The 15,229-nt window shown below is 42.7% G+C and overlaps 1 protein-coding gene across 2 annotated transcripts in view; it reads left to right on the plus strand.

The window, feature by feature from the left end:
* LOC123235499 (myosin phosphatase Rho interacting protein) overlaps positions 1–15,229 on the plus strand; it is a 243,059-nt gene that overhangs the window by 159,021 nt on the left and 68,809 nt on the right. For both annotated transcript variants that reach the window (XM_044661644.1, XM_044661652.1), the window contains exon 9: positions 9,407–9,491. In XM_044661644.1, the coding sequence (XP_044517579.1) occupies positions 9,407–9,491 (85 nt within the window). The remainder of the gene's footprint in view (positions 1–9,406; positions 9,492–15,229) is intronic.

Raw genomic sequence — 15,229 nt, forward strand, 5'->3', positions numbered from 1 at the left:
CACACACACACACACATGCTCGCGCACGCGCGCGCACACTTTTTTTTTTTTTGTTTCTGTGTTTTCTCCTCATGAAACTGCCCTAATTTGAGAACCAGACATTAATTTCTCATGGGGAAAACTGAAGATTGATTTCCTCTATTAATTTTCAGTTTTGCCACCTATTCCTTTTCCCCTTTCTTGTCTTTTAACAATGTAAATGCTCAGGATGCTCCATGGCTGCATTTAGGGAACCTTCTTTTTCTCTTTCTTCGTCTCTTCTCTCTTCTTCTGTTTCCTCTCCCCTCCCTTCAAGTGACTTACCCAGGCTCACACAGCTAGGAAGTTTTTGCCATCTTCTTAAATGGGATTGAAATGTGGGTTGCTTCCAATCCCTGTTGTTTTTGAGGCATTTTTCAGTTGTACGACCCCATCTGAGGTTTTCTTGTCATTTCCTTCTCCAGTCTATTTTTATAGATAAGGCACTGAGACAAACAAGGTTCAGTGACTTGGCAAGAATCACACATGTAGGAAGTATCTGGGGCCACATTTGAACTCAGAACCTCCTGACTCCAGGGCTGGCACTATCAACTGAGTCACCCAAGCCTAGGCATCTGTTTGTCTCTGTCTCTGTCAAACCCTTTCCTTATCCTGGGTTAGAATAAGTATTGATTCCAAGGCAGAAGAGTGGAGAAGGGCTAGGCAATGGGGGTTAAGAGACTTACCCAGGGTCACACAGCTAAAGAGTGTCTGAGGCCATATTTGAACCCAGGACCTCCCATCTCTAGCTCTTTCCACTGAACCACCTAGTTGTCCCTTGCTTTCTCTTGTTCTGAAAAGATCTGACTGTCAGACTCCTTTTTGAACAGTAAGCAGCTAGGGTTGGGCCACCTGGCCCAGTCCCCACCCCACCTTCCTCTCACTGGGTTTACTTTTTTATGATTATTAATGCATTTGGATAGAGTTACTTGCCTTTTGTGAGAACGAAAGTCAAAGAGGTTTGGCAGATTGTTTTCTCCAGTAATGCAATCATCCTCTGGCTTCTCAGCTGCAGCGTTGACAATAACCAAAAGAAAATGAGATGGCATTAAAATCTAGTTGTTTCAACTGCATGTTTCATGCCAGGGCCCCATTCCCTAACAGAATTATTCTGTTTGTCTAAAATTTTTTTCTTGTTCTTGCTTTGGGGTTCTTAAACCCAGAAAGAACCCCAGAAAGTTTGCTTCATGGAAAAATTTTTAAATCTCTGCCCTGGGGAGAGATACCTGCTATCAGGCAAGGAATAAGAATGGAGGCTTTTGGAAGTTGATTGGAATCAGTGGGATAGAGATATTGGACTCTGGGATGTCCACAGTGACCCAGGACATTATGAGTCATTGAGGCACGTGAATGATTTAGAAATGTCATTTTGACCAGCAGGATTAACCTGCTTCACTATTTGACTATTAGATTTGACTGTCTCTTGATTGAATGGAGTCCAGGGTCAACTGTAGACACACACACCCCCCTCCCCACAACACACATACACAAAAAAAATAAGTTGAAATAAAGAGAACTGAGCCCAGAATTGAGTCAGGAGACCTTTTTTCTAGTTGTAGCTGCACTACTAGCAAACTTTATGACCCTGAACGATATCCTCCCTGGATCTAAGTTTTGTCTATAAAAATGAAAAGATTGGACCAGATCGCTAAGGCTGCTTCCAGCTCTGACTGTCTCCAATTTTTGTGTCAGTCCTTAAATCACCTTTTCCCTTTCACAGCTTCTCCTCTACCACCTTGGTCCATGGATGGTTTTTAAGGTGTCTCTGAAGTTGGATTGGAAGGAAAAAAATCAGACCTTTATTTTCAGTAACCTCTAACTGAAATTTAGCATTTCTGATAATAATAATTATTAACAGGGGCAGTTAGGTGGCTCACTGGGTAGAGAGCCAGGCCTGGAATCTAGAGGTCCTGGGTTCCAATTTGACCTCAGACAATTTTTTAGCTGTGTGACCCTGGGCATTTAACCCCCATTGCCTACCTCTTACCATTCTTCTGCCTTGGAACCAATATTTGTATCAATTCTAAGACAGAAGGTAAGGGTTTAAAAAAACTTATTATTATTTTTTAATTAACACTTACCTTATATCTTAGAATCAACACTGTGACCTTCCCTTGTCTAGGTCCAACTTTGCCACCTGGCTTCAGTTATGAATGTAGGCCACAAAGCACAGGAGAATTGGTCTTATCTAAGACTTAGTTGCCAATAGAAATCACAGTTTCATATTATATTATTCTTGCTGGAGATATCTTGAAATATTATTTATGTCTATCCATACTTAAAACATTCTCAGGCAGCAAGGTGGCAAGTAGAAAGAGGGCCAGACCTGGAATCAGGAAGGCTCATGATTCTGGGCAAGTTTGCCTCAGTTTCCTCATCTGGAAAATAAGCCGGAAAAGGAAATGACAAACCACTCCAATATCTCTGCCAAGATAACCCCAAATGGAGTTGTGAAGAATTGGACAAGACTGAAATGAATGAACAAACACCACCTCAAAATTCCCAAAGCATTCAACCTGCTAATAAGTAGAACATGATCCCAGCTATCCTGCCTACTATCTGTTTTTCAATATATTCTTTCTTTTATGCTCCTGTGTATTTTCTTATAAGCATTTAAACACATGATTCCAAAGTGTCCTTAGTCTTCTTCAGTTCTTCCAAAGGGATTTGTGGCTCACAAAAAGGGAAATAAGCCCTCCTCTGCACCTCCCCTTCTCGTGTGCATTTGACGCCCTCATTGCTTGTCTAGGAATCCCCACACTGGCTCCTCATCCAAGCAGACTTACCCTTCTTAGAACAGGATCTAATCTTTTGGACATTCCTTGGAGGCCAGGATGATGGAATTAGATCTGAAGTCAGAGGACCCGTGTTCCTATTCCAGATCTATTATGATCATGGGTGACCTTGAACTAGTTATTTAACTTCCTCGCACTTCAGTTTTCTTATAAATCAGGTGGCTCGATTGAGAGCCAAACCTAGAGATGGGAGGTCCTGGGTTCAAGTATGACCTCAGATACTTCCTAGTTGCACGACCCTGGGAAAGTCACTTAACCCAGTTGCCTAGCCCTTACTGCTTTTCTGCTTTGGAAACTAATATATATTACTGATTCTAAGAAGGTAAGGGTTTAAAAAATTCAATCAATCAATAGTTCTGTGATTGTTTCTCTAATTAAAACTCACTATTTTTTTTTGTTAGTGCTAGACAACAGGCCACCTTTATAAGTCACCTCATTAAAGTGTTTTTATGTACAAATTTATCAATATGTTATCCCTTCCTGCTAATATAAGTGGGACCTCCTAGTGATATAATTAATGTTCACTCAAAAGAATGACTCTCAAGGTTGAAATTACAGTTACTTTAGGCAGGCAGGCCAAGGGAGATATTTTGGGGCAACCACACATTTCATATCAAATCATGGCAACTTACTTCTTCAGAGGGACTTGGAATGAGCTGGACAGAAGGTAGGCATGAAGGAGAAGTGGTCAAGGGCTCTAGAGAGTGCCTCATAGAAGACCTGGAAGAATTCTTTCTCATCTAGCTTAGATCTTCTGGGATGACTTGCCAGCTTTCAGTTTCCTGATTATATGCAAAGTAGTTGGCCTCAGTCCTTTATGGAACATCAGTTCTCAGTCATTATGATTTTTTTTTTTGGTTCATACTAGACCTCTATGTCTGTCATTGTCTCTAGCCAATACAGGAAGCACTGAATTTGGAATTGAGACCTGGGTTCAAACCTTGCCCCCTCTGCTCCTTCTTTCCTGTGCTATTAGAGCAAGATACTGAACCTATGTGAGCCTCAGTTTCCTTATTTGTCAAAGATAGAAAGCCCCTGAGGCTCTCTCCTATGATCCTAAAGTAAAATACTTTGAGAGGAATTTCTCTAATATCTTCTATTCTTCTGAAGGGAAAGAACCCACAGGAAAGGTTATAGATTGATAAAACATTGGATTCTTTTCTTTCCCCATAAATGCTTTTCCCTTCTGTTTTGGGATTTGGTTCCAGAAAAGAAACCACTAAAGTGACAGTCTCAGATGGGCCCATTGAATGTCCACTGTCTGGAAGAGGGATTAGCCTTATTCTCTTTGCCCCTAGAGGGAAGACCTAAGAGAAATGGGTGGAAGTTATATAGGGATGCAAATTTCTGGTCCGTATAAAAAGAAACATTATTGCTGTGGAAAGTACACTGACCAAGAGAAAGAGTGATGTGGGTTCCAGTCTTGCTTCTGTAACTTAGTAGTTATGTGATCACTGTCAGGGATCTTAGCTTTTCCAAATCTCAGTTTCCTTATCTGTAAAAGGAGGAAAATAATGCCCATAGTATTCCACAAGCCTGTTAGGAAGATTTAATGAGATAATAGAACCCGCTCTGTAAACCCTAAGCTGCTACATGCCAGCCTTTATTTCTTCATCATCTATTAGAACCATCCAGATGTGGAATCAGCTGCTCTAAATCCATCACTGGAAGTCTTCAGGTAGAGACTAGAAAACCATTCAATGAGGATGTTGTCAACGAAATTACTGATTTATGTATGGATTGGACCCAGGGACTTCTGACGTCTCTTGACACTCTACAGTTATTTTATTTATTTAGTCTACAAACCATTCATTTATTTATTTGGCTATTTGTTTGTTCATTCATTTATTTATTTATTTATTTATTTGTTAGGGCCTTTGCCATCCATCTTAGAATCAATACTGTGCTGCATATTGTTTCCAAGGCAGAAGAACGATAAGGGCTAGGCAATGTGGGGTCAGGTGACTTGCATTACAGACCATTTATTAAGCTTCTCTTTGCCAAATACTACGCTAGGCACTGTGGAAGATGCAATGATAAATTCAGATACGGTCCTGGATACATGTCTAGGACAAGTTGTTCTAAACAACAAAGTAGAGCGGAGATCTGTATGTAAACATTTATAGTCAAGTCTCAGTCATGTCCACTCAGCTTCTTCTTAACTTACCCATGCATGTATTAATCATTTGCTGAAGGGCAAGGATACTGCGCTAGATACTACAAATACGAGAATGCCCCTTCTCCCTCTCCCCCTCTCCCTGCCAAAAAAAATCTAAAACAAGTTGTTCTGAAAGCCGACGATGCCTGGACTTGCTAGCTCATGCCTTCCTTATCAAGTGACCCTGAATAAGGGCTCTCCATGTTCCGCCTAGATATAAGCCTCAAGAAATGTGCCTTCTTTCCAATATCAGGGTCTCACATTCCTAGTTGGCTTTTTTAAGAGCACTGGCTTCAGGACCCGGATCCCCGGAGGCCCTGCTCTTCAACATGAGATTTGAAGCTTCTTCCTGTCTTGGCCGGAGTGCTTGCCCTTCCCCTCACAGGCCTTTTTCCCTGGCTTTGGGCCAGGGTCAGCCCTGCTCTCAAGTCTTCTTTTAAATAAACTCTCAACTCCATTACTCAGTAAGTCTTCTTCCTGCCAAAGGAACCAACAGCCATGGCTTCTGTTCTCAGGACAGAATGGGATCCTGGCTCCAGGGAGGGAGACAAGAAAATGCCTTCTATTTCCTTATTCATATTGTTCAGATTTGTCTAAAGGAGCTCTTTGATCTCAACTGGTTGGGAGAAGTCCAGGCCAGGCCCCGTTCCAGGATCAGAGGAAGTAGGAGAATGGTTTCCCTTGAGGACAAAGTGACTAACTAGAAACTAGCTTTATTTATTTATTCATTTATTATCTGTGGTTCCCCAGAGCATCTTATCAGTACCCCATCCTTCCACACTGCCCAGCCGGAGGAGTCATTATTTTGTGTTTTGGGGTATGAATTTTGCGTTGGCTTATCTGCGTACAGAGAAGCAGAAGCAGTGTGGTGGATAGAGAGCCATCCTGGAATCCAGGGAGACCTAGGCTGAAGTCTCACTTCTGACATATGACTGTGACCCTGGGCAAGTCACTTTAACCTAGGTGGTCAGCAACTCCTTAAGACAATAGCTTGCAGAGAAGATGCTGACCCATATCCCAGAGAGAGAGTTTCCTCAGCTCAGAATTTCTGATACCAACGAAGTCACAGGTCCAATCCTTCTTCTGATTCTGTCTACACCTAGTGTTTATTCCTGGTATAATGAAACTCCATGAGGGTAAAAACTGTTCTGGGTTTGGAGAATTTTTTTTGAGAGGTAGTATATGGTGGGGGGAGGGGAGGTCTTTGTTTTTGCAGTATCTAGTGCAGAATCCTTGCGCTTTAGCAAATGATTAATAAATGTATGTGTAAGTTAAGAAGAAGCTGAGAGGCCACAACCATGGCTTTACTTTAAATGTTTACCTGGTCTCTTTTCCAGGTCACACTCTACTTTGTGGTTGTTTTTTTAAACCCTTACTTTCTGTCTTAGAATTGATATCGAGTCTCTATTCCAAGCAGAAGAGAGATAAGAGAGTTAGGCAATTGGCTTAAGTGACTTGGCCAGGGTCACATAGCTAAAAAGTGTCTGAGGCCAGATTTGGACCCAGTGCTCTAACTAGTGTGGAGGGATTATATTGTTTTCCAACACTTGCGTTACTTGTTTATTTTTTTCTTATTTTACGTTTTATTTAAAAATTTTTTTCCATGGTTACATGATTAATGTTGTCTCCCTCCCCTCTCCCAGAGTTGACAAGCTTAGTTATACATGTATACAAGTCACTTAATACCTATTTCTATATTATTCATTTTGGTAAGTGAATAATATTTTATTTATTTTATTTTTTAAAAAATATTTATTTAGAAGATTTTTCCATCATTACATGATTCATTTTCTCTCTCCCCTCTTCCCTCCCTTCCCCCAGAGCTGACAAGCAATTCTACTGAATTAGACTTGTATTATTGCTCAAAACCTATTTCCATATTATTCATATTTGTAACAGAGTGATCTTTTAAAACTAAAACCCCCAATCATATACCCATATAAACAAGTGATAAATCATGTTTTTCTTCTGCATTTCTACTCCCACAGTTCTTTCTCTTGATCAGGATAGCATTCTTTCTCATAAGTCCCTCAGGATTGTCCTGGATCTTTGCCTTACTATTAATAGCAGAGTTGATTATATTTGATCATCCCACATTGTTTCACTTTGTGTGTGCAATGTTCTCCTGGTTCTGCTCATTTCACTCCACATTAGCTCATGGAGGTCTTTCCAGTTCTTATAGAAATCAGTCAATTCATCATTCCTTATAGCACAATAGTATTCCATCACTGCCTTACTCGTGCTTATACAATTTTGTCAAATTTATTTGAAGGATTGTTTGAGGGCACTGATAATGCTCCTTGGAGCACAGAACAAGAAGTTAACTTAAGTTGCAGAAGGTCGGAATTAGGTTAGAAATAAGGACTTGCTAATGAAAAGAATTATGAAGGCATTGAAATGGTTTACCAAAGAGAGCCATGGACTCCTTATTTCCTAGATATCTTTTAAAATAAAGTTTAGAGCTTTATCAGCTAGGTGATACAGTGGATAGAATGCTAGGCCTGGAGTTGGAAGGTCCTGGGTCCAAATCTGGCCTCCGATACTTTCTAGCTGTGTGATCCTGAGCAAGTCACTTAACCACCATTGCCTAGCCTTTCCCACTCTTCTGCCTTAGAACTAATACTTAGCATAGATTCTAAGACAAAAAGTAAGGGCTTAAAAAAAAAAGTAAAGGGTCAGCTAGGTGGCTCAGTGGATAGAAAGCTAGGCTCAGAAACATAAGGGCCTGGGTTCAAATTTGGCCTCAGGCACTTCCTACCTCTGGAACCCTTGGCAAGGCACCTTATCCAAGTGCTTAGCCCTTCCCACTCTTCTGCCTTGGAACTTATACTTAACATTAAGTCCAAAACAGAAAGTAAGAGTTTAAAAGAAGAATAAAGTTTAGAGTTAAAGAAAGCAGAAGCAGGAAAATAATATACACAATGACTAGAGCAAAATAAAGATAAGAGAAATTCAGGCAAATGTAACATTCAGTATTGGTTCCAGATGATTGATTTTGGAAAATGATACTTTACTCAGTAGAGACATGGTAGACCATGGATATGGAATGATGTTTCCTGTCAGGCATAATTGGTTTTGCTTAACCATTTTGGGTTTTCTTTTATAAGGAAAGGGACTACTGTATGGGATAGAGATGATTGGGAAATAAAGATGGTATAAAATTAAAAACCATTTGTTTGTTTTTTCTTTATAAGGGATGTTTAGGAAGAGTAACTGACCACTGACTGGTGGGTGGACAAAGAATAGCTGCATTCCTTCCTAAAAGTTCTTCCCAGTCCTTTGCTTCTCCCTTCTCTGGTTGGTGGAGACCAGGCAAACTCGAATCCACAAAGGCATTGGTGCTTTCCTCCTAGACCCCCTGAGTCAGGTCTGGAGTGTCCTCTACTTGTCTTAGCTATTTAATGTTGCTATTTTTCCATCTTTTTGCAATAGCCATCGGGATAGCAAAGCTCTGACCCCTGATACCAAGGATTTCCTGTCTCTTGGGAAAGCAGCGGAATGACTGAGGATTGCAGCCCGAGATGGCCCTAAATGGCTCCAAAGTGCTGCTGTAGTCCTGTGTACTTGCCAAGTCCTAGCTAGGAGGGAATTTTTATGGTTGTTATAAGCCCCTGAAATAAGGGTTAGTAATGGAAACACTGACGTGCCCCGAACTCCCAGGGCTGCTTGGCTCAGGGCTTGGGGCCCTGGCGTGGGCTGCCTGTGGTCAGGCTTGCCTTTACACCAGCAAGGGGTGCTCCCTAGGCTTTGTCCTCATCGTCCTTTTAGAGGACCAGGCAGTTATAGTATGCCGGGGGAGAAAACCTCTGGAGTCTGGGCCGGGGCCTGTGGTCTTGGGCCTTGGAAGCTTTATTCCTGCTCTGGGTATTCTGAAATCACTATCACGTTGTAATGTTTCTCCCCCCCCCACACACACCCCAATAGAACCTGAACTGGCTCTACTCTTTGCCCCCAGAGGCCTAGAAGAAAAATGGACTTTCTAAGCTGGTCATCGTTGCCTAGGTTGTAGCGTGAAGCAGGCATTGGCAAGCATTGGGTGGTATGACTCTGCTCAATAGGCTGCAGATATATGCCTGTTATGCCAGGGTGTCTTTTGGCGGGGGGGGGGGTGGGGGTGGGAAATGACTTCTGAGGGTGAGGTAGGCAGAGCCTTGCATGATTTGTATTATAGTTTGGGGCCTCCCCTTACCCCAACACTTGATAGAGCAGTTGGGCAACTGACTAATAGTCTTTTATGGTAACTGGACTCCCCCCTCTCCCCTTAAACCTCTTTCTACAATGCCAAAGGCATGGCAAAATAAAAAAAAATTTTTTTTTAATATATCCAGCAGATATGCAGGTTACACTGGTAAGTTTGGGAGTCTGGTACGCCTTTCTTGATCATTGAGAGAAGCTGTGAGAGGCTTACCTGTCCTGTCATCTCTGTCCCCTGCAGATGGCTGGAGATGCTCATCGTCTATCCCAGGACCAATAAACAAAACCAGAAGAAAAAACGAAAGGTAGAGCCTCCGACTCCTCAGGTGAGTACTTTGCCCTGCTTGGTATGGGAAGGGTTTGAGACACAAGGAGAGAGGAGCTTGATCTTTTCTGTGTTATGGACCCTGTTGGACCCCCCCCCCCTTTGAATTATGGTGGTGTTTTTAAAAATTCATAGTTCTTTAGAAAAACCTGAAAGATTTCTATGAACTGATGCAAAGTGAAGCAAGCAGAACCAAGGAGAACAGTAACAAATATTGTCCAATGATCAACTGTGAAGGACTAAATTATAATCAACAAAACAAAGTCCCAAGATAACCCCAAAGGACTCATGATAAAAAATTATTGTTTACAGCCAAACAAGGAATTGCTGGAGTCATTATAGATCAAAGCACATCATCTCTCACTTTATTTCCTTTGTGAGTTTTTTATTGATTGTGGGATATACATCTTCTGTCATGGCATGGGGAATATGGAAATACATATGGCATGAAGGCATTGGTAAAATCTAGGACAAACCATTTACCACTTCAGGGAGGTGGAGGCAGAATCTGAATTGCAAAATATCAGAAAACAATTGTAAAAAAATTATCTGTACATGTAACTGAAAAAAAAGTCAAAATGAAACAAAAAATTAACAGTAGAAGGAAATGCTAAATTTCAGTTAAAGGTAAAGGAAAACAGAGATGTAATTTTGTTTTTTTTTTTCATTGCTATAGTCCCCATCCAAGCTTATGGACCCAGTAAAATCCACCCATGGACCCCAGTTTAAGAACCTCTGTCTTACATGTTTACCTTTTCATAGGAGGACCCTGGGGAGCCTAGATAAGAGGCTTTAGACACTTCAATGTTTAGGGGAGCCTGCAAAGTAGTGCTAATTGGAGCTTTCAATTAGTGTAGGACAGTGTAGCATCTTCTTGCTAGGAGTTAAATGGGAGAGGAGAAAAGCTCCCTAACGCCTCCTTGCTCTTCCTCTTCATTTCTGTCTATACACTATAGATTTGACTAGATGACCTGAATTTTTATTAGAGGAACTGGTGGGATAGGGCTGTCACTGGAATACCATATACAGCTTTCTCTCCATTCTACAACCTTTCCTATCCAGTTTTCCCTAGTCCTTTGTGTCTCTTCTAGAGCTTAACCACTGGGGATTTGAGTAGGATAATAATGGAATAGATTCTCTTGGGGTGGGGGTGGGGGGATAGGTGAGGAGTGACAGGGAAGTTTGTAGCCAGAAAACTCTGGCAGAAATGTTTGCTTCAAGCCCTCTGATTGAAAACTTGGTGTGTCTTATTCTTCACCTCAGTTCTGTATAGAATGCCACATGGGGCTTGTAGCTTCCCCCCCACCCCTTGCCCTGCCAGCTGCCTTCAGGAATGGGGTGAGGACTGGGCTCTTGAGGGTTCGTGTTGGTGGCATGTTTGAAGAGAGGACTAGTAGGCTCCTCAGATAGCAGCTCCAGAAAGAATTTGGCTAGCCTCCACTTTCCTTGCAGGAGATGAGATTGGAGATAACTGGATGGGACTGGGGGAGGGCTGGGAGAGAGAACTTCATGGAGCTCAGGGCTGAGTTAGTGTCTGGGGACTAGTACAGTGCCCTCTGGGGACCTGACCCAACTCTGTGCTCTCTGACTATAAATGGTAAAAGCTGGCTGTGACTCACTCCCTCCTTTCCTCCCTCCTCCTGGAGGTTCCCACGTGGCCTGAGGGGGTGGAGGATGGGGGGGGCGGGGGATCCCACTAGCTCAGATTTCTTCTCAGTAGCTTAGTCCTTGAGTTCTGGAGGACTAACCAGCTTTACATCTATTTCCTCATCTGTAAAATGGGGATAATGATATCATCTACCTCATAGGGCTGTTATAAGGATCAAATAAAATATGTAAAGTACATTGCAAAATTTAAAGTGCTTTATAAATGTTAGCAATTATTATTAGGCTTGGCCTTCAAGACGTGGAGTCTGAAAGCAGCCCTGGCATGAGTACACTCTCCTCTCCTCTCCTCTCTCTCTCTCTGTCTCTTTTCCTCGATCTTCTTTTTCTCTCTCTCACCCCCGCCCCATCTTCCTTTCTTTCTTGCACATTCTCCTAAAGCCAATTATTTCCCTTCTCCACTCCGCCTCACATACTTTCTGCATATTCCCACTGTCCTGTAAGAGTAGTAGGTCCCCAGAGAATCACCACCTCTCCTTCCTTCTAACCTTTCTATCTCCAACAGAAGCATAAAAGTAAAGAGACCTCTTCCCCATTTCACATCTTTTTCAATTATGAGAGAGAGACAGACAGACAGACAGAGGAGAGAGAGAGACAGAGAGAGAGAGAGAGAACCCAGATACTATGCTAAATACTTTACATTATTTTCTCTTTTGATCCTCACAACAATCTTTGGGAGGTAGGTAGCTATTATGAACCCCATTTTACAGATGAGGAAACTGAAGCAGACAGCAGTTAAAGGACTTGCCCAGGGTCGCACAGTTAAGCAAATGTCTGAAGCTCAGGGCTTCCTGCCACCAGGTCAGGCACTCTAACTACAGTGCCACTTAGCCGCCTGATTCTTTACCTTCTTTAGGGGTCACATTTCCACATCTCAAGTCTGTATTCCTCGCACTGAGGGCAGAGGAACCCTTATTCTTTCATGGATTCTACAACCTTTTGGCCTTCCCTGGTAGCTTAAAATCTGTCCCTGTGGCTCCTGAAAGAGGGGGCTTGTCTCCAAATACTTCTTCAACCTTCTACTCCGTGTCTTGCTTGTGCAAGCAAACAACTATGAACCAGTCGGGGGGGGGGGGGGAGGGGGGGAGTCAGTAGATTTTAGAGGATGGAAGAGAATGATGCTACTGTCAGAGGAGGAATCATGTGAGCCGGGAGAACGAAAAAATGTCATTGCCCTGTGTGTCTATTCCTTCCCCCAATGGGAGACAGTCTGGTCCTGCCCTCTCCCTGCCTCACATGCCAGGGTTATAGAAGAATGAGCACTCTCTCCATTGCTGGGCAGTGGTTACTTTAAGGGCAGAGGCCGAGCCACACTTTCTGGATACTGTTAGCTGGGCAGAACACACGTGTCCTTTATCCTCACCCTCTTGTGTGAGGAAATTATGTAAGGTGGAACTGACTTCTTTGGAGAGACAGAGGAAGGAACCTGAGATGTTCCTGGAAGCTTCCTTTTTCTGTGTAGGGAAAAAGTGTCCATGTCCAAGAGTAGGAGGTATTCTAGGTTTAGTTAGCCTGTTAGATGCTGAGGCAGCCAGGTTGAGGGAAGGGTGTCTCTGGACAGTGAAAATGCCGCTTTGGCCCTCTTCCCAGTTGATTAAAAGTAGGGTTCCGTGAAACTGCAGGCTGGGGAGCAGAAGTTAAGCACAAAAATCGCTCCCTCACCCCCACCATGAAAGCTGCCGAGTTTTGAGGGGAAAAAAACCCAGGCAGAGTAACATAGTTTAGGGTTATATTGCATTACTATAGCAACAGCTTGGAAATGGTACAGGAGCTGAGCTCCTGAGCTCCAAATAAGGTAACTCCATGTAGAAAAGACAGATTCAACCCAGACCAGAGAATGTTCTCCTTTTCCCCACTCTCACCCAAGAATGGCCCAGTTTGACCTTCTAAGTTTGTTGGAGGTGTGGGGCAAACCCCAGGAAACAGTCTAACCCAGTTTGCCAGACCCAATGGCTACTAGGCACCGGTTTCCTCTTCCTCCCCTTAAAGCATTAGTGATTTCAAGGGGTCATAGCCAGGGCATATGTCTCATTACCCTCACGATCAAGTCGATGAAGTCATTGTCACTGAATTTTTGCAGGTGCTTGCTTTGCAGGCTATGCTTCCAAACATAACTGGGAAACTTATCTCATCTTTTAAAATATGCATCCTTCTTCGGCATCTTAGGACCGTACGGTGATGACTATTTTGTGGAAGAAGAGTCAGAGAAGTAGATGACTGCAGGGTGAACCCACCATTTTGCCTACCCTTTCCTATGCTGCAGACACCTCTCACACTGGACACAAAAGTTGATAACCAATGCTGAGGGCCTCGTATGGAACTGGAAACTGGGGGGGGGGGGTAGAGCTCAGCATTCCTAATCCAAGTTTTTTCAAGCACCAGATAGGGGCATAGGGTGAGGCTGGGGCTCAGTAGAGATGCCAACCAGGTTCTCTATCCCTCCCGACTCTTGGGATTCCTTGCATACCTTCTGACCTAGTCTGGCTCTCATCCCAGGGCCAAAACTGACTCTGGGGCAAGTTCAAAATCAAATCATTAATTCTTGGTTTTTTTTTTTTCTCTTGTGTTCTGGAGAGAGGCAGGGGGCAGAAGGGGAGTTGTTGGGGAGGAACAGGATGAGGGAAGGCTTCAGAGAAATTAAATGTGGTCCCTGCTCTCAAGGAGTTTGCAGTCTATCTGGGGAAATAATACTTAGAGCAAAAATTAAGTAACAATCATTAAATATTAATACAAGCTATAACAGGAAATGTCACAAAATAATAACATCTTAGTATAAGTATTTGCTAAATGAGTGCTAGAGATGTTAAATGCTACAGGAATTGAAATATTAGAGAGGGAGATGACTGTGGGCAGCAAGTAGTCTGGGAAAACTTGAAATGGGATGGACAGGGCAGAGGGATGAGTTTAGTTCAGATAAATGTCGGCAGGAGTGGGCAGTGGGCATGAGGAGAGGGATTTCCAGAATGAGTTATGGTGATGAGCTGGGAGATGTCTGGGGATTAAAAAACCCATGAGCTACTTTCCAAAATCAGCCTTCACATGGACCTTGACCCTAGTGCCCTCAAACTGTGACTTAAACTTGGATTCCCTCAGCCCAAATTCCTTTTTTTGTTCAAACCCTTCCAGTAACAAGAAGGGGAAAAAAAAACAAAACATTCTTTCTTCTTGTTGCTCTTCAGAAGTAGTTTACAAACTCTCTACCCCTACTGCCATGCTTCCTCCTGTCCTCCAGATCCTCCTTGCTACTGTCTGCTTCCAAAGGCTGGTCTCTCTTACTACTTCTTCTTCTTCTTCTTCTTCTTTTTTTTAATCCTTAACTTCTATCTCAGAATTGATACTAGGTATCTGTTTCAAGGCAGAAGAGCATTAAGAGCTAGACAATTAGGGTTAAGTCACTTACCCAGGGTCACACAGATATGCAGTGTCTGAGGTCAAATTTAAACCCAGGACCTCCTGTCTCCAGACCTGACTCTATTCACTAAGCCACCCAGCTGCCCCATCTCTCTTACTTGTAATCCCTGGCCAGAGATTAGGCACGAAGAAATGCTGTAGAATGGACACCATTATGATGTTGATTTAAATTTTTTTTGGTATTTGGATAGATTTGGACTCTTGCCTTGCCATTTCTCATATACCATTAATTTTTGATCCAAGAAAGTGACCCAGAAAGAAGGAGAACTCTGACCACTCCCTTTCCCTCCCTACTTTGCTTCACCTGGCTTCATGAGCCTTTTTTACATTTCTTCTGTGTTTTATTTTTAAAAGAATCTGAAATGGAAACTTAAACCTGTAATTGGGTGAATGAGTTTGGAGAAGTAACCCTGTTGACCCAGCTTTTCCCTTTTCTCCATCAACCCTTGGCATATTTCACAATTGTCCTATTCTTCCATTCTTAGGAAAAATAACCAGATCTACTTTTGCTCTACTTGTCTCCTGGCACAAGAAAGATCCTGGCCCTCCTTTAGTACCTGGTGGTGTCAGGGGAGGGTCATCTACCTAAAAGATTTCACATCCTGGTCTCCCTGGAGCTCCTTTCCATGAAGCCTCTGCATTTACAATGCAGTATGGGGGCGG

This window comes from Gracilinanus agilis, chromosome 1 (assembly GCF_016433145.1).
Source record: "Gracilinanus agilis isolate LMUSP501 chromosome 1, AgileGrace, whole genome shotgun sequence".
Lineage (NCBI taxonomy): Eukaryota > Metazoa > Chordata > Mammalia > Didelphimorphia > Didelphidae > Gracilinanus > Gracilinanus agilis.